The sequence below is a fragment of the Neolamprologus multifasciatus genome, chromosome 2, assembly GCF_963576455.1.
Source record: "Neolamprologus multifasciatus chromosome 2, fNeoMul1.2, whole genome shotgun sequence".
NCBI classification, from domain to species: domain Eukaryota; kingdom Metazoa; phylum Chordata; class Actinopteri; order Cichliformes; family Cichlidae; genus Neolamprologus; species Neolamprologus multifasciatus.
Window position 1 is genome coordinate 27,656,927 of NC_140440.1, and position 24,557 is coordinate 27,681,483.

A 24,557-nucleotide genomic window follows, 5' to 3' on the forward strand; every position below is an offset into this window, starting at 1 on the left:
GTCCTCTTATTTGTCCAGTTATTTTAAATTCTTTAAGCACACTGCATACCATGCCACTAATAGCTCTTTGGGAATTACCTTGTGTATGTAAATACTGTTTTATGTCTCTCAAAGGTTTTGTGTTGGCATTTTTTGTAGATTTAACTAAACAAATGGGAACAAATGATGTGTTTTTTGATGAGCTGCTGGTAACAAAGTACCAAAAGATTTACTAAGTTGTCTGTTATGCGTAGACACAACACTTGATTTGAGTGTCTTTTTGTGAGTCTGTGTTAAGTGGCGTAACAAACAAGCAGAAAGAACAGGACTGGACTGAACATGAACAGAAATGAAAAAGCAGTCAATATACAAAGAAAAACTTCGAAAAAACTAAAAAAAAAAGGTCCAGCTTATACAAAAGTATACAAAAAACATCATATGAGTTATTAAGTATTAAGACTTAAATGCAGGGCAGCACAGAGAGAAATTGAAGGTGGCAGAAAGTCCCCCCCCCCCCCTCCCCAGGGGGCAAAGGAACCAAGGCTTTTTATTTACGCCACTGCTTTTATATTAACTTCCCTTGGATGAAACAACAGCTGCGTGCCATCTGCAAGCGATCTAATATTGTTAGCGGTTTTCTGACATAATGCCCTGTAAAAATTTAACAAGCCCATATGCTCCAGATAGATGGAGGGCATCCAGCGTTAAGGAGACTCTTGATCCGTGAAGAACGGGGCATTAAAATTAGCATGCTGTTGCCCTGGTGACGGAAGCAAGCTAACCCGAAGCGGCATCGTAATGTTGACGTTTAGAAAGTTTGTTTGTAAGTGGAGACTCTGCGGTGTAGCATTTTTATAAATTACCCATTCAAGGCTGCCGGGGGGCTAGCAGTAAAACCCGAGGAAACCCCTGTTACTGCTTGGTAAGGGGTCAGGGTTTGTGTGTATGTGTGTGTGTAGCGGGGAGTTGGCAATTAAAACTTGCTGAGCAGCTAGCAGCAGCGCCACTACCGTTAAGCTACCTGCGCAGGAAAATACGGAGAATCTCGGATAACGGGAGGTCTTCTCACAAGGTAACGAATAACAACACGAATTTTTTCACCTCTGCTACTACAGAAAGTGAGGTCTGCTTTGTTAAATCACTGCTGTGGTAAATGGCGAAACAATCATAGCAATTGCACACGTGTTTTGAAAATTGAAAACGTAACGGTGAAACATGATGACAATTACTCCATATTATTTATTGGTTCATTTAGGGTCATTTTATTGATAATCTAATCTGTAATATTTTTTTTTAAACTGGTTAAAACATTTCTCTTTTTAAGACTAACTGAAACTATTATAGGTATTTATATATTCTATACATTATTATTGTTACTTAAAAAACGAAAATAAATTAATAAATGTGTTTGTATTGGCTTACAAACTTTGCATTTGGAATTTAATGTTGCCTTCTTACACTGCAAAATGTCGTGTTTAACTATTCAATTCAACTAAACGTAATGTCATCAGGGAGAAAAGTTTTAATTGATACACTTGTGTGATCATGTCAATAAATCTTTAGTTTAATCATGTCTTTTATTCTGGCTGTATTGTGGCTTTTATTTACAGATATCCTGTTTCACTTAATTAACCATCATATATACAAAATAAACTCACTTTTTTTTAGTTAAAGTCGAGTCCATTATGTTTATATTGCCCCAAATCAGAACATCTCTGAGCTTCAAGTTTAAAATTTTCAGTGCATTGTTTAACATTAATATTAAGAGAGTCCAGCTTTGCATAAAGACTTAAGACATAAGACTTAGACACAAATAGAAAATAATTCTAATCTATTTTCTTATAATAACTAATATAACCATAGTCCAAGAGTGAGTATTTGAGTAGGGTAGGTAAGTCTAATTGCCTGAGGGTAAAAGCTCCTCAGAAATCTTTCTGTATTGGCCGCTGGTACACAGGAGTATCTTCCTGATGGGAGCATATGGCATAATGTTTTTTATAGTGAAGAATAACTAAAATAAAATCAGGGGTGAAAAAGTCATTATAGTTAGCGTTAGCTTCTAAATATAACACCTTAAAATGAATCTCTGGAAGCAACTGGAAACTTGAATAAATCAGAAACAAAAGCAACTAAAAATAAATGCTAATTTTAAAAAAAGAAACTATGATAACTCTGCACGGCATGCTTTCAGGTGTGCAAGAGAAAACCTGACCTTAGAAGATGGTGAAAAAAAAAAATGCCACAGGGCGTCACAGGTGCCCTTTCACAGACAAGACACAAAAGTCTGTTTCTCACATCGCAAGCAGCAAAGACCTGATCCAGCTGGATGATGAAGCTGAAAGTGACACCTCTGCAGCTCCTCCACAGCCCCACATAACCATCCAAAGCTGGCAGGGCTTCCCAGACAGAGTTTACCTGCTGGCATCAGTAATCTATCAGAATAACCATCTGGAAAAGCCTGCTGCACAACGGTTAGTGAGTTATGGCAAAGAAAGAGGACTCCAGTTACCTGAAGTCAAAGATGAGGAGATGCATCGTGCAGCTTATGAGTTGGCCTTCAGCACACTAAAATGTAAGTTGGCAATTAACTGTTAGCTCAGGGTTATTTGTCGAACCTTTATTATTCCTTTTTTTGCCTTTCTCTGCCCGCCTGTCATATAAACATAAATCAACAACCTCATATGAGGAGCAGGCAAGTAGCTGCCTGATGTTTCCGTTCATAGTTTGTTTTTGCCTTGAGATGATCTTTCACAACACTACAGAAGGGAAAATGTCTTAATAAACATTACTTTCTAGCATCTGCTTGTTAGAACCTGACTGGTATTAGATCGTAACGTGGCAGTCTAATTGAGATCATGGGATGAGTCGTTTAAGGGCCTGAAACAATTAAAGTCTCATTTAACCATTAATAAAATAAGTCACTGTTTGCTGTGGGTGGATAACCAGTCTGTTACCTCAAGTGCAGCACAAAGCATACAATTTGTTATGATTAAGAAACTGAGATTGTCCTTTGATATAGTATTAAAAGTCATAAAAATCAATAACAAAATACCAAGACAGCATCTTCTCTGGGCCTGTGAAGCTGTGTTGACCCTTGTTAAAAAACAAACAAACAACAAATCGACAGATTAAAGCGATTCCTAATTTTTGATTTATACCTCTTGGTAATGGTCCGTGGTTTGGGTAAATGTGAAATGACATCAGGAAACGTTTTCATCAGCTCTCATTTTGAATCATTTCTCTTTCTAGAAATTGCAAGCAAAATTGATTTGATTTCTGGCAAACAAACAGCTTTGGGCAAGTTAATTGACAGGTAGAATTGCATATAGATAGACTGATGAAGGGCGAGTAGAAGAGGGGGAAAAAAATGCTCGAGTGGTCATGGGGGAATTCTGCGTCATGCTACAAATCAATTTGTCCCTTAATCTGTTTGCTGGGACTAGGGTGAGGTCTGGGTGACCGAAGTCACAGGGTGTGTAATCACCATGGCAATAATGCAGAGGAGGCGAGCCAACAGCCAGGGCAGGAAGCCGGCTGGAATCGATTTAACGTGTTTTCAGTGGACGCCGAGGTCAGGTTGCTAGAACGCCCTCATAGCAATGGATGATTTTTTTTCATCTTCTCGCTGTGTGTCCACTGAATCTGGATGAACGTCAGACATACATGTTAAACAGTTAATGCAGATCACCTCAAAAATATCCATCATCACCAGCTCCAGCACCTCATCTGAGTAACTTATATTAGATTTGTAGCTCTAGGTCATCATAGCCTGCTTGCATTACCAGGTGGAACTAGGAAGATTGCTAAGGATAATAGAAGAGAAACTAGCAAAATTTAAAGAAAGGAAGGGTGGCTCAAGACTTCTCCACAACACTCTACATTTTACTTGTTTTTTTAATCACTCCTTTCTTATTATTTTAAAGATAAATACTGTTATAAGTTTGGACTAGACAAGGCAAGATCATTTAAAGAAGCTGTGGAGCCTCACCTCCTTGTGTTGAGTACTTGAAATAGATCAAGTCATTTTTACAGTAGGTGCGTATGTATATATGACTATTTTGTGTTGCAGAGACATTGCTAGTGACATACTTTAATCATGTATATATTTTGGATTCGTGTTTGTATTTTTGTGACGTTTGCTGTGTAGATGAAGCGACACACCCTCGAAGCGTCTTAGTTTTTCTTCTTCCTCCTGCAAACGCGCCAGCTTTTTGTGCAGAATTAGATTTTCTCCTGACACGCAGCACTAGGATGCTGGGAGTCACAACAACACACATGCTTCTTGTAGGGCCATTCAATGACTGATCCAAAACTGAACAAAGGTCAGATGAAAGAAGAAGCGCTTCACCAGCGAAAAACACACAGAGCAAAATGTCAGTGAGTATGAACTGGTATTGATCTTTGTGATTATAACTCTTATCTGTTCTAAACAATAGGTTCAGTGAGCTCCCTGTCGGTGGCGGAAGACACAGACACTCCCTTTCGGGGTGTTGTGAGGAGTGTCGAGCAATGCTAAATGTTATGGGGTTGGTGTTGAGGTTGATCTTTACCCTGGTGTAGAATTGCCATTTCATAAACAAAAGACAAAGCTGTTGGGATTTTCTCCACATCTTCTCCTTCTCTCTCACTTCATTCTCACTCTTTTCTTCTTCTGTGCCGTCTTTTGTCTCTTAAAAAAAACAATTTTCCAGTGTAGCTCTGCTAGATCAGTGACCTAAAGGCAGGTTATGTTTTCAAGGTTTCATATCTTATTCAGTGGTCATGCAGTGTGCTGTCATTGCTTGAGGAATACGCTCGTGTTAAGCTGTGTAAAGTAATTTTTGTGGGAATGTGGTAGAAATTCAGTTGACCTTGTCAGTAGCCATAAAAGCCCTCCCTCCTCCTCTTTTTGCCTCTTTCTACTGGCTGCTCCTCTGAGTATTTCTGTCTCATTGTCCACTGGCCAACTGGGCTGCCAGGCTGTCAAATGACTGAGGCTGCTCTTCTCTCTGTGCAATGAGAAAGGGCCACTCTGTGTGCTATGCTGGACTTGGAGTATGAGACAAAGAGAGAAAGATTTGTCTTTAATTTTTTTTTTGTCCTTGACCACAATCAGGGCAGTTATCACCACTATGCCTCAGCAAATATTAAATTGTCCAGGTGCATAATACGTAAGATAGATTGAGCATTTAGCCCAAAGGTGAATGTATAACTTACTGCAGGTACCTTCAATGGCTGTTCCAATGTTAGATTAATGTGCAACTGGGTGTACTGATGCAGAACACTGTGAGACAAAGACCTGCTGAAGAGGAAAAAGAGACGCCATTCAGGTCTGGCTCTTGTGCTGAGCATTTGTTTGACTACAGTCACCATCAGTCACTGCTCATTGTGTAACCCCTGGATGGAAGCCACACGACACATAACCTCAGTTCTGCATCCTACAGTGCCTCCTGCTGATTGAGGATGCATCATAATTAATTTAATTTTTTTTTGTTAGACTCATTTCAAGCGCCTGTTGCTTGTCAGACTTAAAAGATTTTGCATCATCCCCCAGGTAAAAACCCAGCGTGGCGTCTGCTGTGCAAAGATGTTTCCTGTAAGTGATTTATAGCAGAATTCCCTCTGTGTTTTGCTCAAATTGCAGTGTGTGATTTATAGCATGTTAAAGACCATGACCTCTGCAGAATCAGGCGTCATGGCCTCTTTAGAGATCTGTTTTGCAGTGTACACTGAGCGGTTATCTCTTAAGAGATTGTCTTTAAGGACTTCTGTGGTAATGGGGACAATTCTAAACCTTATTCACCTGCATCTGCAGTAAATTACACCACTGCTGATGTTGTAGGGTTCTGTTTCCTCAATTAAAGATAAGCTCTATCATGTGAAAACAGTTGTTTGTGTAGCCGCCTGTGTGTGTGTGTATGTGTACCTGCATGCAGATGCTTGCCTTGCCCTACACTGTATAGGGGTGCCCAGTGTGAATTTGTGATGTTGTGATAAGTTAACAGCAGTATGTGATTTCCGTGGTGTCTCGGTGGACAGGGTCTGGTTTTAGATCCTATTTGCAGTCTTAGAGGTGTGTCTGTTAGGAATAGGAATCGACCTAAAGGCAAACCACCCTTGTGACAGACAAAATTTCAAAACAGTGGTTTCACACTTGAAGAAACACATGCGTCTTATTGACAGCTTTCGCAGTTGTCTGTTTCTTCACTAGACGCGCATTCATATTAGAGAAATGATCCTTTTGCCCCATTCACTCAGTGTGCAGAGAGCAAACGCTACCTGCAGAGAAACTTTGGAAGCAGCTGTTCTTTAATCCTAACATGATAGACGGGCAAGTGTTCCTGTCTCTCCATCTCATGCATATCGAAAAGGAGAGCCTGCTGTTCACAGATGGGAATGGTAAGGATAAGCCTGTTTGTTTTTATGTATATTTTAAGAGAAAGAATCCTGTTGGTTAGTGGGGCAGTTGCTGCTTTTATGATACGATAGCGTGGATGTGGGGGTGGAAAACCACTATAAACCGAGGAAAGATATCTGATAGCAAGCTCTCACCTTTTAGCAGTTTAAAGTCAGCCCTTTCAGACTTCTGTTACCTTTTTCATAAAGAAGGTCAAGAAGAGTTTCCCTGGACTAAAATGACAGAATTAACTTATTGATTGCACCATAACGGTGTGCAAATAATTTTTATAGGACAGCAAAGTATAGATGAGCAGGTACCTCTGTAATACTCTGTATACAACAAATGACAGTATCCCCATAATCAGGATGGATTTTTTTAATCCTTTCTTATTCCTGTTAAAAATTAAATATAATCAGAGATTGTGCAGTCAAAATGAGATGCCTCATTAAGGAATAATTACTATAAAAGCAAAAGTGAGCAAAAGTAGTGTTATGAAAAAAAAATATATCCAAGGTCATAAATGTTCCCACACTACCTTGTGTTATCCTTGGTAAAAACGCTTTAGGAGAATTAGACTAAAAATATCATAATGACATGCATATGGTTAGATATACTTGGGATTATAAATTACTTGGTTACTTGAGGGTTAATTAATGGTGTGAATAAAATGGAAAATTGAATCATACTGGCACATACTAGCCTGGTATGAAAAACACGCTCGCGCTCTATGTTTGGCTTCACTGATTATGTCTCGATCTGACCTTTTCATTATTTTATATGTCATTGGTGTCATTATTCCTCCAATTAAATGGGCTCTCATAGCAAAGACACACTAAGTGAAAGAAAAGAACCAATTGAAGAATCAGATTAGGTCTAATTAAACACCAAATAAGCATTTAATCACGAGAAATTAAACCCCCGATCTAATTGAATTATCTTTTGAAATTAAATTGCCATCATTCGGGGTGCCTCTAGGAGCCTCTTTTGTTCTTTGTCTTCATCTCGTTTAGCTCTTTTTTTTTGTGTGTTTTCATGTTTTTATCATTAGATGTGGATTCATTAATGGATAGGAATAATTTCTTGTGCCTCTGTCTCCTCCTCCAAATGGAGGAGTCGGGATTGGTTTCGAGGGATAATTAGACATTGATATAAAAGATGCATTAATATGCATCGTCGTTACTCACTCACAATTAGTTATTGAAATCTCTGTTATTACATTTCTATCCTTTTAACCTTGTTTTATTATTCCTGTGCAGATCAAGAACTGCTGGAGGACATGATGATTGACAGCTGCTGTTATCTTACTCAACCAATGGTAAATCATTTCATATAATTTTATATGTCCGTAATTTCTCAGTTTACCTTGTTATCCCTCTGTGTATAGTTTGGCTTACCTTAGTGCTTCCACAAACACTCTTCAGTGTTCATGTCTTGCTGTTTACACTCCACATATTGTTTGTTCTATTCTCTCTGATCTTATAATCAGTAACAGTAATATTGATTTATTGCACTGACATGCTCCTCTCACCAACTCACAAAGCGCCTCGTTTTGTTCATATTCCCTCCTCTAATCAATGACAATGTCTCCCTTTGGAGTAAAAAACATCTTAACGTTACTATTTGGCAGAACATATCTGGCTGTGTATTATCCTTTATTACACCCCATTAATTAGCGATGAAATCAAAACAACCCAGGGGCAGTGAGTTTGTATGTACCATCTGAGTGTATTCTGCACAGTGTGTATGCTGTATCTGTCCTCTAACAAATTTTTATTTTGTTATGATGCTGTGTACTCGTAAAAAAAAGCTTTGTAGCACAGCCGTGAACCTACAGCCTTCTTAAATGAAGAGGTATCCTCTGGAGGAGGATACCTCCAGAGGATACCCTACCCTACTTTTAACACACCACATAAAAGATTCTGAGCAAAGAGGAGGGCTGCTTAAGCTGTTTTCTCCGACATTCTGGATGGTAATAAAACATGGGCAGAATACAGAGCGACTGCATGGCTGGTGAAGCAGGTGAAAGAGACGCGAAATGAAAGCGAGTGGCGGTGAATGTGCAAACAGAAAACAGAGCTGTCATAGAGTTTACAGATCGAAGATAGCCAGTGTCTATTTCAGCGAGGGCCTAAGCATACCCGGGCACATTAATACACATGAATATATGTGTTTGCAGTGTAATCCCCACAGGCACACAGATGTACACTTGCATCGTAGCTTGTGAAATATGGCCCTGGGTGAAATGAATGGCTCTCCCTACGGGATAGTGGCAGGTCGTTACTCTGCATTTCTCTAGCTAGACAATAAAGCCCAGACACAATGAGACAGTCTTTAGAGCTCACTCTCACCTTCTTTTACACTCCTGGCATCTATAAAGTTCAACCTTGGTAGAGAAATAGAGACGGGAGAAAGAGGTGAATGAGAGCGAATAGACTGCATGTAAAAAAGGGGGTACATGAGGGTATTGGATAGAAGAAAAAAAAAAAAAGTAGAACGGAAAAATGAGGGTATACATAGGCTTTGAGCCTAAAGCACATTTGATCACAATGGAGGAGGAAAATGAAGCCTAAATCCCACGGAGGATGGAAGTAACCTGAATAAATTCTAGTCAGGAAGACAGAGAAGGTAGAAAGTGTTTGACATGACAGAGTTCCAATCCACGTGTAAAATGAGACATATGAAACTTTAATCACAGCTAATGTAGTACATGCATTCGGGATATTTCATCTATAGTTTGTTCGGTTGTGTTATATCAGTAATACACTACTGAATTGAAATTAGCCCTGAAATTAAACAGAGTGAGATGAAGACAGTCTCAAGAGACTGGGATAAGAGTTGCTAAGCAGAGCTGACATGTTTACTGTTTCCCACCATGGGACTCTGTTTCCAGGCAAGCTTAGTGACTGGGAATTTTCCCACACCCAAGTGTTTAACCTTGGTAAAGGACAAGTGGAATTTGAGGTAATCAGGGAAGTCGAGTGGGCTAAAAAGCAAAGCGCCACAACCTGTCTCAGAAATCGACCTTTCAAAAAAAGAAAAGAAAAAAAGAAATTAAAGGCCTCTGTACCGAATAATAAGGACAACCTAATTCCTCCCCTAAAACAGAAACCTTTGTAGCGTTCTAACTTCTCTGCCCATTAGCCCAGTTGTGAGGATGTGGCAAGCTGTTTCTGCAATGGAGCACCATCTGCCACTAATGCGGCTGGTGCCCTCCCACCCTCAGGGGGAGAAAGGTGGGGTTAGAGAGAGGAAAGGACAGGGATATGGAAAGAAGTGGAGAGAGGAAGATAGTGAGTTTAAGGGAGAGCGATAATTGTAGGGGAGTGGTGGAAACATAACTCGGACTTCCTCCTAGTTTTAATTAAGTACCAAACGCTGGGTCATGGCAGGACATCCTTGAGCTACTGTGTGTGTGTCAATTGTGTAAATGAGAAACAGTTCAGTCACTGAATCAATACAGATAAATAGTATCAGTCCACAGTTCTCCTCATTATGTAGCCGAAATAGGGCCATTTAAAAACCACTGAACTACACCGATGCAGGTATAAATTCTGGACATGCAACATATGCTGACTTTTGAGCCGTTACCACTGAATAAAAACAAGGTTGTTCCTCAAGTTATTAAAATGAGAAATATTTCTATTAGGCCTCTGCTCTTGTTCTTGCTTTTAAATGAAACGTGGTGCCTTTTGCTCTTACACTCTAGCCAGACGAACAGATGAGCCTTGTTGCCGTCATGCTCTATGACTTCCAGAACAGGAAGTTCCTCCCTCGGGAATGCAAGGTGGACGAGATCGTACAGGAAGTTAGACATGTGGAGGACTACCTCCTCAGGTGAGGAAAAAACCAAACCAAAAGCACAAGAAAAGCTGAAATCACTGCAGGTGAAATTATTAAAAGACAAACACAATAAAACATGAGGAATTTTAGATGAAGTATTTAAAATCTACACAGCCTGGCTGGTATTGTCTTCATGTACATCTGCCTGTGTGTGGGTTTGTCATCACGTGTTTTCTGTATTTGTTCCGGGGTTTTTTTTTTGTTATCTGTTTCATTGTTTTCAGAGAGATTTTGCTTTTACAAAAGCAAACCCCAAAACAAACCATGATAGCTCTGCAGCTGTGCAAAACACAGTGACAAAACTTTACAGAGATAAAAAAAAAAAAGAAAAAAAAAGGTAAATTTGGCAGATGGAAGTAGTCCAACCCATGAGTACTGAGCAAGGGGAGTCAGAAGAAAGGAGGCCAAGAGCTCACTGGTTACCATTCACACATTCTTTTTTAATCTGTAATGTATTTGTAACTTTCCATGTAAGGTATCTGGTGGGTAAACATAAAAAATGTTCAAAGTTCAAAGAGAAATCTGGCCTGTGTGCTGTCATCACAAGGATGCCCCTAGTGTTTTTTTGTTGTTGTTTGTCTTGTGTGCAGGTTTAAAACCAAACTGGCTGCCTCTCTGGCCCGCTGCAGGATCAAACATGATCTCTTGTCCATTGAGTGTATCCTGCCAGAGAGTGTGAAGAAGAAGCAGCAGAGGTCGAGCAAACTTCCACTTTACGCATGGGTCAACACGCTGAAGAGCAGGTCAGCTGAGCATGCTGAGAGTACACGCTCACCTTCCCAAAAGCAGATAGCACGCACTTACACATTTACACCTGTACATAAACACAGACGTGCACTGTAAGCATACCCAGGATGTGTCCACACGCACCTGCATTTACACAGACCTTTAACTTTGGGTGCTATCCAGTGTTTTATGGGCCAGGTACCCGGCTGACATCCAATTAAATGCTCGCCCTACACACTGTGTGTGTGCGCGCTAATGTGTGTTCTTGCCTGGGCCTGACAGCCTGATTCAGTTAGGTGTAAATCCTGCTGCTGTAGACAGATTCAATCAGCAGCAACCCTCAGTGAGCTCTGGGACTGTAAAGGTCACCTGTTGGGACTAATGGTGTGTATGTACATGTGCACGTGTTTGTATGTGTATGTATGTATGTGTGTGTCTTAATGGCTTTTATAGCCCATATTACTATTAAAGACTCTTAAAAGGCCAAATAGCAACTCTGACACTCTAACACTATTATTATCGAATAATGAGAGATAATAATAATGAGAGGAGAGAGCCTTCCTCTTTCTGCTACCTGTGACCTTCGTCTTTTATCCCTTCTCTTGGGCTTCCGCTAATCTGCTCTCTCCTCTCTCTTCGCCTTATCGCTCCTCTCTTCTTTTACTTCCAGTCTTGATGAGATCCAGGGTGTCCTGAAGAGCGCAGGTTTCTCTCAGGTCAAATCGATTGGGCAGTTGGAGGGCCAGAGCTTCTGCCAGGATCCCCACTGTGGGGATATACTGGTCTTCCCTGCACAGCTGAAAGCTCAGCTGTACTCCACCAAGCTGCTCAGCGATCACAAACTCATCATCCAGGTACTAGGTGCACTGAGAGACGAGGTTTCTGACAACATCAGCCTCCTCTCTGAAGACTCTAATATAGCTGTGGAATCTCTTTAGCTCCATCAGTCTTCTGTGATATTTATGATTTCACTTTGATAATGGACTTTCTCAAATTGATTGTAAGACTGAAATCGCTTATGCCAAGAAAGATTAGTTTGCCCAGATTCAAATATTTCACATCACTTCCACTCATATGGCTGTGCTTCACTTTGAGCCATAAAGAATTATCCTGTTTGGGAGGATTGGACAGTTTAATCATTTAATTTCTGCTCCATAAAAGTCAAGCTGCCACATAAACTGTGAACAGTACACAGCACCACAACACAAGTAAATCAGATTTTTGTGGCCAGATTCAATCAAATATTCACTGCCTCTCCCTAATTAATCATCTCTCCTTTATATTTGTTCACTGACTCTCCATCACTCTTTCCATTTTCTGTTTTTCTGCTTTATCTCCTCCTTGGTTTGCCTCATAGCATTGCTGCAACAAATGGCCTGTATTTATATAGCGCTTTTTACTAGTCCCTAAGGACCCCAAAGCGCTTTACATATCCAGTCATCCACCCATTCACACACACATTCACACACTGGTGATGGCAAGCTACATTGTAGCCACAGCCACCCTGGGGTGCACTGACAGAGGCGAGGCTGCCGGACACTGGCGCCACCCGGCCCTCTGACCACCACAAGCTAATACTTCCACTCCCTGTGCCTGTAGGATAAGTCATGCAGCTTGGGCCCAAATGCTGTGTGCTCCCTGCTACACGAGGAAGGAGATGTTCTCATGGTGGGCTCCTTCTCCGGCCTCACTGTCTCCCACACTGCTGCCCTAATTGCAGAAAAGTATAAAGCCAACAGCATCAATTGGCCCAGCGTCTACGTTTGTGTCAACAACTGCACAGATGCTCAAAGGGAGGAGCTGGAGCTCACTGTCTCTGCAATGGGCTGCAACAGTAAGAGAAAACAGATGTATGTCCTTGAGTGGGCTGCCAGTATCGGTTTGTGTTTGTGTTGGAGACAAAAGAGGCGACAGAAGAAGATGGAACAAAAGAAAGCACCTGCCTGTTAACTGTCTTTGTCTTTAAATGAAGTGAAAACTTGATATAGACCAACAAAGACTGGGTGAGTTCTAGTGAGAAAAATGGATGTTGCTGTCAGCAAAAATCCTAGGGACTCATATAAACTCAGTGTGCTTTAAACCAGGTTATTTTGCTGATAGTGGCTGCCACCTCAGCTAGTCATTAGAGAAATAAAAATGGGGAAGGAACAAAGTTGACATTTTTATGATTGCAAACGACGCCTTCAGGCACAGAATTTTTCTATAAAGAAATATAGTGGGACATCATGGATTTAAGCACGGAGAACATGTGCATGCCTGGTGCTGGTTATCATTATACTGTCTGTGTCTGGTGCTCAGATGTGAGACTGATACTGGAGGAATTCCAATCTTTGCACACCGGTGACAAGCGACTTCAAAGAGTGCGCGTTATCCTGTTGACCCCGAAATGTTCTGTGTCTGCAGTTAGCAACCCAGTTGATTTCATACTACAAGAAAATGGAGGTAACGATTTAAGCACTGAGCCATACACTGTGGGCTTATTTACTATACTGATATAGACCTGGGAACAAACAGTTGGTTAATGTGCACAAAACAAGATGTTCACACTGGATATACTGTAGGATGTGATATATCAAGCTTACATTGTTTAAATGCAAATTATTGCTATTGCAATTCCTGTGCAGTTGTTGCAGTTGCATTCATAAAAATTAAAAAACAAAAGCATGTCCTTAATGTTTTTATGCAACAGTTTCTAGTGAAAAATCTCTAAACTAGCCTTAATATTAAAAATTGAACATTTTCACCCTAAACAAATATCTGATGGAAGTCATTCTTTGTGGCATAACAACGAGCGGATAACATACTTACTTAAAGATGCTTTTATACCCACTCGAAGACAACAGTTAATAAAGTAAAGATTATTCTCTTCTGAAGCTTCTCTTTGTTTTTTCAGACACAGACCTGCTGCAGGACCTGTCCCAAGGCTCCATAGCCCAAAGCAAACTGGAATCCCTGGTAGCACAGCAGAGGAAGGATATTGATCATGCCTTGATGTGTGAGCATACAACCACCCGCTCTCGTGCGCGCACCACATAATCTGAGTTTCAAGCATGCAGCCTCTCTGACACGATGTTGCTTACACTTCCTAATTATCTAATCTCCTATGCCATTAGGCTGAAGTCTGTGGTGTTCCTTGGAGATTCTCTGAGTTTTAATTAAGGACACTAATGTTACACTGTGCTGGTCATTCGCTGTCTTCTGCAGCAGTCTTTACATATTTCAAAGTGTTTCAGTGTCCCGCTTTGTGTTGTATAAATTGTCTGGAGGTGATCGTGATAGAAGTCTTCTGTTTTATGCCGATGCTACTCTTTTAATCTGCTGTCAGTGTGTTTTTGCTCAGTTGTATTCTACTGTATATATTTATATGCTGCATTTTCCTCTGTTCAGCAGATCTGTATCAGCGAGTTATGCTCATTAGCTTCAATCCATCTTGTTTTGTTCAGGGGATCCTTCTCTCTGCTCTGGGATGTCTTCATTGAGCAGGTGGAGTCTGTAGGTTGGGGGAAATGTAAACTAGCTTCTCTAATTAAGCAGCTATTGATCAGCCCTTGTCTGTGGTTTTGCCAGTGTAGATGCTTTCTAATAGGACTAGTAATTAATGGCGGGTATGTATCGAATGCCGTGGTTCAGTTGTGTCGATGGTCTCATTTCAGTGTCTCACACTCACACACACAGACACACACACCTCCAAAGCCTTTTGTGTCTGTTGTGAAGCATCTAATTGCAGGACACCTGAATGACATTTTGGCCTGGTTCTAATCTTTTTGTCTCCGTTTCGCCTCTCTCCAACTTATATTTCACATTTGATTGGAGCCGATTTGCCACATCTGAGCAGGTTTGCTTCTTTATCAGCCGAGTGTTAATTATTTCTGTCTGGCAATAATTAGCGAGCAAGAAAGAAATCAAAGCTCAAATGAAGGGAGTCAGACTGCCAGCAGCCAAACAAATCTTCAAGCCAGTCGCAGTTAAATAAAATGAGCAATGTACATGCATAAGCAGCACGAAGAAATTACTATTCAAGAGCATATTTCTTCAAAGCGAGCAGTTGATGAGGAGGACGGCTCAGCTTGAATAATCAAATGTAATTGTTGTAAATAGGGATGAAGGGACGCTTTTTAACTAAATGTGTGTGTTTTTGTGTATAGTCCCCAGAGTTTTGGCAGTAGTGTACTCCACGTGCTCGTCATACCCAGAGGAAAATGCAGACGTGGTTAGAAAAGCGTTGGAGCAAGCCCAGGCCCGTGCAGACCAGGAGGGGGAACCAAAACAAGCAAAGTTCAGGTCAGCCTCATTCTCTGCACCCCGGTGTGCTTTCTGCTTCTGTCTCCATCATTGCCTTTCTTTGTCTGTTTGCATTGCTGTCTGTCTGTCTGTCAGCTTTGCAAGTTGTTTGTCTGCTTACCTTTAGACAGGCTTCTGTCAAAGCCTCAGCACACCTCAGACAGGAACAGAAGGAAATTCGGTGAAAATATAATCAAAGGTGCCATTTCATGTCTTTAAATGCTGTGTAAAGGCCACGGAAGAAACAATTTTCAGTCAGCTCGCCTTCCTGCTTTTTTTTTTTTTTTCCAGGATTCTTTTCTTTGTTTGTGGGGGTTAAGAGCTAAAGTCTGGTTGAAGTTTTTCAGTCTTGTTGACTTGAATGCATCAAGGCTGAATCCGCTCTGCAGCAAGCTGGCCTGGTGTGCTGGCAGTGCCTTAGGCTAGCGTAAATAAAACAAAGGTAGTATTTCTGGTAGGGATCATACTGGTTTTACCCAGACATCTACTCCTGTGTGCGATGTTTGTGGATTTCAAATAACAAAGTAATAAAAATTTATAATTATAAAATGTTTATGTCAGTAATCAGAAAAAAAAATATCTTCAGCTGTTATTCCAATGTGTTTTCTTAATGTCACTGGTTATGTTTTTTAAACTGTATTTTCCTGTTTTGCTGTGTATGTGTGTGTGTTTCATTCAGGCCAAGCCCTTCCCCTTTCATGTCCTCTGAGTATCCAAAGGCCATGGATGAAACAGACAGTTTCTTCATGCTGGAGCCAACAGAGCACACCAATGGCTCCTTTCTGGCTGTTCTTACCAGAGTGGTAAGCATCACTTTAGCAGATGAGCAAAGGAATTCTCTAATAAGCCACAATATACGCACCCTTGTTAGTAACTACATTACTTAACCTGAGAATATACTGATGTACAACAGGACCTCACTTTTAATAATGTGTTAAGGAGAGTTGTGACCACACAAAATTAATGTACATGTACACAGAAAACACTTCTCATCACAGAGCAGCACAGCTCCTATTGCTCCTTCATGAAGCCAGTATGAAATCTTACTAAGCTGCTGTTTCCTTGTTGATGTCTGAGTGCTGCATCCACACTGTAAAAAGCCGCATCTGTCTTCGCATGCAGAGCCAACACTTTGTAATGTTAGCTACATTTTGCTTCTTACATGGGATCAGTGATAACTAAGCTCTGTGAAAATGAAATTCCTCCAGGCCACTGCTGCTGCTACTTTTAGGCAGTGCAGCCAAAGAGATAAGTACAGGCAAATTTAGCTCATTTACAGTACTGTGTAAATGTCTCGAGTGACCCGTCATGTCTTTATATTTTGTTTCCAAGGAGTCAAACTTTTTTGAGGAGTAAATCTGGCAGCTTAATGGTTTTTGGTTCAAATCAATGACCATAAAAGGTCAGGAGGCTCTGTCACGATTTGGGGCTACATTTCACCCGGTGGTGTTGGGGATCTTGTCAAAATTGATCTAAGTATTAATACAGTAAAGTAAAGTCAGATTTTGATCCACTATGCAATACCATATTGAAAGAATCTGATTGGCAACAGCTTCATTTCTCAGCAAACACACACATTTTAACAGGGAAGGGAAGAAAAGTCACCAACATCCAAAAAAATGCTTTGGATGTCTTTCAAGAAGCCTGAGAACTATACCTTAAGACTACTTAAAGAAATTAAAGAAAGCTGCCTAAAAGAGCTCAGACTGAAAGAATGAAGGTGGTAAATTGACTGGTTCTTATGTAGTGCTTTTCTGCTCTAACTGAGCACTCAAAGCACATTATTCCAACATTCCACAATCACCCATTCACACAAGCACTTTTTTTTCTATGCTTAAGCAACTTGGTGTTAGTGTAGTGTCTTGCCCAAGGATATTTGGCATGTTGACTGGAGCAGGCAGGGATTGAACCGCCAACCATTTGATTAGTAGTACTGCTCTGCCTCCTGTGCTACAGCTACCCCAATTATTGGCTCTGAAGCGTCTATTTTTGCCTTATATACTCTATTTTCTTTGTACATGTTTCAATTACTTACTGCAGCCTTTTCTAATTTTACTAGCAAACCATAAAGAAACAAGGAATGGCTCGAGACTTTTGCACAGCACCGTTAAAATGATAAACTGTTTAAAAATAAAAGCATTCTGCATTCACAGATGAATCAATAATGATAAAAGGAGATGCATGGTGTGGTAAATGTCACTCTGCCATTTATGACTGTCTCAGTATTGTGTAATGGACTTTAAATGTCTAAGTATTAACACATACTTGGCTGTATTCCCAATACGCCACTAAAACACACAGATGAATGTTTTCTCATCCATGTTTTCTCATTTAGGGTTAATATAAGAAACAGTAGAGAAATGGGAACAGTAAAAAGAGGAAATGATAGTTTCCTACAATCTCTACACATATTTCTCATTTTCCTAGCAAACTATAGAGACATGAAGGGTGTCTCAATACTTTTGCACAATACTGTAGCACCCGTCACTGGCAAGCTGTCTGGTTTCAAGTGACAGATAAGTTCCATCATTAGTCCTGGACCTGACTGTGTGCCTCGCCGGTATGATACCAGGGTGTCATGCTGCTGACTTTTGTAAGACCCCCTGACAGTTTATTCAGCCTTCAAAATGAAAATGCTGTGTACCGACAGAGGTTGTGTGTGTGTGTATGGTTTTCACAAGCACAGACAGAATAGATTGGGTGATCCTTTATTTATGTCTGCAGAGAAAATATCTTGTTCTTCTTCCCCTGAGTCAGTCGGCTCTCTCATAGATAAACACAGACAACGGTGAAATAAGTTTAATTGGCGAAGCTTATTAGTGTGGGGAATTGTGATGAAGTAGATACACTGAGCTGGCTGCAGTCTGTCAAAAACAAGCAACTACCGGGAAACTGAAGCATGAACCATTTGAGTTGTTATTATATTTGGAGAGAAGGCAGGCGGTGCACAGGGACAAAGCAGCAGAAGCTGAGATTGGGTGAAAAGGAGGATCACAGTGTGTGACGGGCACTTGGTGAGACCCTTGAGGAAAGGGAAAAAGAACGGGTGGAAGGAGGTCACGGTGCTAGAGGAAATGAGAATGTCGGGTCACAGATGCAGGCGTCTTTTCCTGGTTTACTTGGCATCTAGACCGAAGGTGTGACACGTAGGTGAAGAAAGAGAACATTGCCTAAACACAAACGCGTAAGTCTGAACATGAGAGGCCAAAGTCAGTTTGAGAGCCAGTTGATAAGAGTCAAATCTTGGGTTTTGCAGCCCAGAGGAGAAGAAAAAAAGGGCAGAGAGAGGGATTTAGTTTTGTTGCTGTAATGTGTTTGAGAGCAAGCTTTGATAATTTTGGGACTTTTCTGTGAACACTGGTAATTGGGATGCACTCTGTCTCTCTCCAATTCTTTTGTGGTTTCTAGTCACGGGCTTTGATTGCTTAATAAAGACTCTCCCTCAAACGCATCTGCTCTCCAATCCACTTTAATTTTCTTCTCTTTGCCTGTTCTCCCTGTCTTCCTCGCCCTTGTTTATTTGTGTAGGTGTCTCTTTAGAGAGAGTCTGTCCAAACTGGCTGCAGGTGCGCTGTGTTGCACTGGATCTTCAGGGTTGTTGTGGTAAAGGTGCATCAGCAATTTTCATCAAGTGTTTGTGACCGTTCTTCCCCACATCCTCATAATTCACAATATAGACCACCCCTCCCCATTACCGCCACAACATTATGAAATCTGCTTTCGTGCTTTTGATGCCAGCGCGAGGTTATTAAGCCATCTTACCCCCACCGGGTGTGACGGAGCTCTCCCGCACCGTTTCCCTCTGACCATCCATCATGTTTTATACCTCCACAGATAGGAATGAAAAGATAATCAAAGTGCTGTAATGGTGCCTCAAACATGATTTTTTTCTCTCCATACCTGCAATAAACTCAGCTAATCAAAAGTTATTGTGGCACACTGAAAAGCGTCATAAAAATAGCAATTATATAAGTGTTTGAATGCTGTCTGGCATATATTGCCTGTTGTAGTGGTGCCCACTGAAGTTCTTTATGAGCGGGAACAGCTGGGGACAATAAAGATATTCAAGTGATGCGTTTCTGGCCTAATTTCCCGAGAAAGCGACGCACATCACAGGTGGACCTTAATCTAAAAAAACAAACTGCTGCTGCTGACGGATTAATTTGTACAGTATTAATGGGAGATCCAATGCCCTCCAACATTGTCTTTATTTTCTTTTTTGTTCATAAATTTGGAAGCAGTTGACGAGATTCATTTCGGACGTAAATGTTAACAAAAGAGTGAGTTCAAATCCAGGAACTGCTGTGGCAGCTGAGTTTGGCAGAGAGTAGACGGAAGCGAGAGATTTACAGAGTATGGCGTAGTTGGTTAGTGGAGATGGAGTAAGTGAGATTTACAGAGGTGAAGGGGAAGAAAAGGAGGCGAGGGAGAGAATCTGTTGAATAATTCAGCGCCCCCTCCGTCTGTATGAGTTAACGTCAGTGAAGTTCAGGGCGTCCACCAAAGACTGCATTACTGAGGTGCTTCTAAAACCATGTTTACCTGCCTAGAGTGCATCGAAGCACACGGCGTCACACAGGTGCAAGATTCCCACCTTGACACAGTGTGCATGCACACATACAGAGAAATGATGTAGACTTATGGACAGCTTGTACAAACGCCTAAATGCATTTGCATTAAAGCACAGGCAAACGCTCAAAAACTAAATACACACAGGGCTGCATGTCCCTGTAGTGTGCACTGTGCTTGTGAATAATTCAGGCATTGAGGAGAGCAGTGGGCTGCTGCTGAGACAGCAGGTGACCCTGCAGCCAGCAGCAAGGACATGGTGGCTTCCTTTCCTCTCTCCCTTTTCTCTCCTCTCATCTCCAAAAATTTGTTTTTTGAATAAACATTAAATACAGTTAAAATGTACCATTCAGTGCACTTCCCCTTCCATGCTAATCACTTAAAAGAACAATGTCCATTAACAAATTTTCATGAAACGCTGCATTTTTCATGTCCCTATTCCTTTTTTCAATTCTCTAAAGCCTGAGCCAGTAGTCAAAGAGGCACCAGACGAGGTAATCGCCAGGGCAAATGCAAAAGGCATACTGGACAAACTGGGCTCCAACCACCTTACTAGAAAAGAACACCACGAAAACGGCAGCAGGATGAAAAAAGCAGCCAGTGTTCGCACTTCCCAGTCCCAGCTCTCTGTCAGCATTCAGCCCAAGCATCATCAGACCAAGAGGAGTGACAGCGCTGTGCTCTGTGGACATCAGGATTTTACTAACATGAAGCAGTCTTCACAAGGTGGGTGTGCACCCAACAGTCAAATAACTCAAGTCAGCTGAATGTGCAGTGGAGAGGAAAGACAGATACCACTCTCATGTGCCCATTAAAACTAAGCTAATGACATCTAAGTTGGAATAAAATGTGGAAATGAGGGCAGAGCTTGCCTACATCTCTAAAAAAGAAAAGAAATAGGCTGTGGATAATTAAGTGTCACTGATTGGTTGCATCATCTATATTTAGTAATTTTTTTTCAAGCTGGGATTTATAGATGTTGTGTACCAGTAGTAATGTTTAGTTTGGTTGGAAGGAGTTCAGCCTTTTCTCCTTAGCCTCCTACACTTTATTTCAAAATGATAAATTACTTTTTTGTCCCATCTTATTGTTTTTATCCTTTAGAAAAACCCAAATCACTGCGCTTGCAAGCCACAAAGGGCACCACATCAAGCTCGTTCTCTTACTCCAGACCAGAATGCAACAGCTCCTCCTGTTCCTCCTCCAAACTAGAAAAAAGCAGCTTACACACTGCTCCTGTCACCACCACTCTGCGTTATTCTTCTTCTTCTGCCACTCCTGCGGTCCCAGCGGCCCGCTCACGTGGACCTCAAAAGGAGGTGCTGAAACCTGTGCTCTTCGTCCTGCCTCCCGTTCACTTCCCCAACTTTTTTCCACCCCAGCACAGCCGATTCAGATTCAGCCCCAGCCCCAGCCTCAGCTGCAAGTGGGCTGACACAAACACAAAGAAGAGCTTAAAGAAGAGCTAGCCTTTGTATCAAATGTCTAATGAAATAAAGCTAGCAGTGCCTAAAACCTGCACGAGAAGTTCTGCGTTGTTAATGAACTGCTTCATAACACACAGCATGTGAATGTTGTCTAACCCTAAACGTTATTACTTATCGTAATTTCAGTGTAATTGTGTGCCATAAAGAACAACCTTGCCACAGTCAAGTCCAGTCAGATTGTATATATCTATATTGCTGTGCCGTGTCATTTCAATGTCAGTACATGATGAAGGCCTATATTTCTGCACTTCTACTGACCTGAAAAATTAAAAAGGACATTTTTTTTTTCTTTTGGTAATGCATTTATTGTCACAACAGCTTACATTTACATGGTGTGGAAATGGGTGAAGAGCAGAAATGAAATGAATTCTAGCATCTCTCTAGTTTGTTTAGTGTGGTTTTCATTTAGATCAGACTGCATTCACAGAGTTCACACTGAGTGCAGGTGGTGGCCCCGGGCCAAAGGAGCGCCGTTAAAAACCTTTGACAGCAGTGACAGCTGACACTCTCTCTCTCTTTTTTTTTTTTTTTTTTTTTTTTTTTTTTGTTTACTGCTATGAGTGCATATTTGTGTGTGAATATTTGTCTGTGAGTGGGAGGACACTGGCTGGATTTACTGAATTTCTCCTCAGCTTATGGCACAAATCTGATCTTTTTTGGTGTCCAGCAACATTAACACGCTTCACATCTGCCAAGTCGAGCGGAGTTTCTTGCTTCTACGTACATTTTAGGTATATGTGGTAAAGTTTCCTGAGGAATTTAAGTTGAAAAGAAGCAATGTTACATTCCTTTTCGATAATGTATGCAGGAAAAAAACTACAATCTTAACTGATTTTTAGCACATTGAAAACTTTCTTTTGCTGATGGACCCATTCGTTAAAACTCATTAAAATACAATCCTTATTTGTGTGTTGTAAATTAGGCAGAAAGCAAGCTTTTAATTATGTTTGGTAAAAGGCCGGATTATTTTTATTTTCTTTTTGTGCCAGTGTGTAAATCCAGTTATGGTCAAGTGAAAATGAATTGTGCTGATAGCATCTATTTTTCTTTTTTTTTTGGTCTTCCCAAATCATCAAGATAAAACAAACCCCATCAAGAAAACATGCAAAATCAAACTCCGCTTCTGTCTCATTATTTTAGTCACCAAAATCTTATGTCACTCTAATATCCACAAGCTTTATACCCTAAATTGTCTCTTCCCCCATACAATCATTTACATATGCTTGATTATTACAATCAATTCATTCGTCGTTAAAGGAGATGGTAAGTTTTTGCCTTTTTCTTTTCTTTTTTTTTTTTGGAAGTTTCTCATTCATCGAAACGATTGAAACATTTTTATGCCATTTGGTGGGCAGCTGAAAGCTGCAGGATCTTGGTGCTTTTCTCATTCATCTGTCAGATATCCGTGACCACAGTCCTGGGAGGCTAAAGCTGCTCATCCAGTTGAGTTCAGAAGAAGACAGAAGTGGAAAGAAAAATCGGCGAGGGCTTCCGTTACTAGTCTGTAAATAGAAATGTGATTTTTGTTTTCATCTTCTCGGTAATCCCGTATCCTGTCTGTATGATGCGTGATCGAGTAATCCATCTGTCTCAGAAATCCACATACAGGAGGAATTATGTTCCACGTGGACAAAGTAGCGTCAAAGTTCAACAGTTGACGCCAGCTTTTCCCTTCTTTCACACAAAACAGGTGAATTTTCTTTTTTCTTTTTTTTTTAAATCGTCAGGCATTTTCAAGAATGGTTTTTCTTTCCTTTAATCTGTGTTGATGTTTGTTATACTGTATGTACATCGTTGGTTACCATGGCTGGTACTGATTAAGTGCTATTGTGGCGAAAGTGTGAGTGGCTTCCAGGCTGGGGAGGGGTGCAGTGGTCAGAGGTGACGGTCATTGCTGGGGGAGTTCTGATGGCTGTTTCTTGGGTTTCAGAGTGTCTATGAGAGACTGGACGCCGCGTTTCACGCTAGTGGTCACCCGCCGGGTCACTGAGTCTGCAGACGGCGAGGAGGAAGAGCCAGCACGCTGGGAGGGCGGCCGTGCTACCAGGCACTTCTGGTACCGAAGCTGAGAAGGAGAAGGGAAAGGGTTTTGTGAGTAAGTGTTGGAAATATTCCAACCAATGTCAAAAGTGCTAAACAAAGAAGAAAAAAAATGTGAAACTAGCTGCAATAAAATCCAACACATACACTTTTACACTTCAGTTTTAGTGCTTACCACACAAGCTGCCTGGACAGCCTCGGATACACTGCCTGCATTGGGTTCACACCAGAACACGTGACACTGGAAATGCTGGCTTCCAGTGTCCATAATGAAGGCAAATGAATGAACATCCCGTCCCACGCCCATGAAGGACAGAAAACGGACACGACACTCCACCAGTGCCTCCTCTTCCTCCTCCTGCGCAGTCATGAAAGAGGACAGTTAGACTTTGCTCTCTGCCTGACAAGTACATTCACAACAAATATTCCCTCGCCTTTTCTTTGATGACTGCCACCGTGGTATCAGCGATGCTCAGTATAACAGGAGTCCAGTCCTCTTTGCCTGTAGAGGACACGAGGCTGTCTATGGCGCCATTTATGATGTCCATACCTGGTGACATAACACAGGAGAGTCTCAGCAGTTCAGGATCTAAGAATCTACTACACGAGGTCTTCCAGTGTGGGTTTGAGTTTACCTATAGGTCGAGACACAGACGTCATCCCCAGATAGTGCACATGAAACTTTTGCACCAACTCGGTCTTTGGCATGGGAAACTCTGCAGAGAAACACAAAAACACAAATTTTAACATTCGCACACACACACACAGATTGCCCCCAAAGAGATTTAATCACATGACAACATCTAAAGCAAATTTTCAAAAGAGTAGTCCACACATGATAATTGGCTTAAAGTGCAGAAATAAACAAACACTGCTGAATATTTTAATATACTGGGGCACTGTTCACATGATTAAAGCACAAAAAACACAGAAGCATGTAAGCTTAAGAGAGCTGGAGTGGTTTCCCTATGAAAACACAGCTTTGCCTGCTTATACGATCGCCTTTAGGCAGAAAATAGTGTTGTACGCAATGTTGTTGTATCACCTGCATCTCAGTTGGCACAAATGTTTGCATCATCTATCTAATAATGTGTGTAATTAGCTTTAAAAGTTATGGAAAACCCTTTGACTGTCAGTATGGGGTTTAAATTTGTACACACAGAGGCTTTAATGTGCAGTACTGTACAAAAGTCTTGAGACATCCCTCATTCCTTTATATTTTGCCAGGAAAAAGGAAAATATTTGAAAACATACAT

General features: G+C 41.0%; 2 protein-coding genes across 5 annotated transcripts in view; one reads left to right on the plus strand and one right to left on the minus strand.

The window, feature by feature from the left end:
* The first annotated feature begins 545 nt into the window (after nucleotides 1–545).
* LOC146524602 (putative methyltransferase NSUN7) lies at nucleotides 546–24,162 on the plus strand. Of its 3 annotated transcripts, XM_085133869.1 has the most exons (14): nucleotides 546–1,051; nucleotides 2,171–2,551; nucleotides 6,217–6,357; nucleotides 7,615–7,673; nucleotides 10,065–10,192; nucleotides 10,789–10,941; nucleotides 11,595–11,778; nucleotides 12,524–12,758; nucleotides 13,223–13,366; nucleotides 13,818–13,919; nucleotides 15,070–15,205; nucleotides 15,885–16,008; nucleotides 20,236–20,500; nucleotides 20,879–24,162. In XM_085133869.1, exons 2-14 carry the CDS (start codon nucleotides 2,200–2,202, stop codon nucleotides 21,241–21,243), a joined length of 2,388 nt encoding a protein of 795 aa, XP_084989995.1. In that variant the 5' UTR covers nucleotides 546–1,051; nucleotides 2,171–2,199; the 3' UTR covers nucleotides 21,244–24,162. The 3 variants fall into 3 exon arrangements, with proteins under 3 accessions (XP_084989995.1, XP_084990004.1, XP_084990014.1); XM_085133878.1 differs by lacking the exon at nucleotides 6,217–6,357 and having other exon boundaries at nucleotides 549–1,051; XM_085133888.1 differs by lacking the exons at nucleotides 2,171–2,551; nucleotides 6,217–6,357 and having other exon boundaries at nucleotides 550–1,051.
* Nucleotides 21,833–24,557, minus strand: part of apbb2a (amyloid beta (A4) precursor protein-binding, family B, member 2a) — a 39,082-nt gene continuing 36,357 nt past the window's right edge. For both annotated transcript variants that reach the window (XM_085133846.1, XM_085133837.1), the window contains exons 11-14: nucleotides 23,937–24,017; nucleotides 23,736–23,851; nucleotides 23,477–23,659; nucleotides 21,833–23,326 (exon numbers count right to left, since the gene is read on the minus strand). In XM_085133846.1, the coding sequence (XP_084989972.1) occupies nucleotides 23,150–23,326; nucleotides 23,477–23,659; nucleotides 23,736–23,851; nucleotides 23,937–24,017 (557 nt within the window). In that variant the 3' untranslated portion in view covers nucleotides 21,833–23,149. The remainder of the gene's footprint in view (nucleotides 23,327–23,476; nucleotides 23,660–23,735; nucleotides 23,852–23,936; nucleotides 24,018–24,557) is intronic.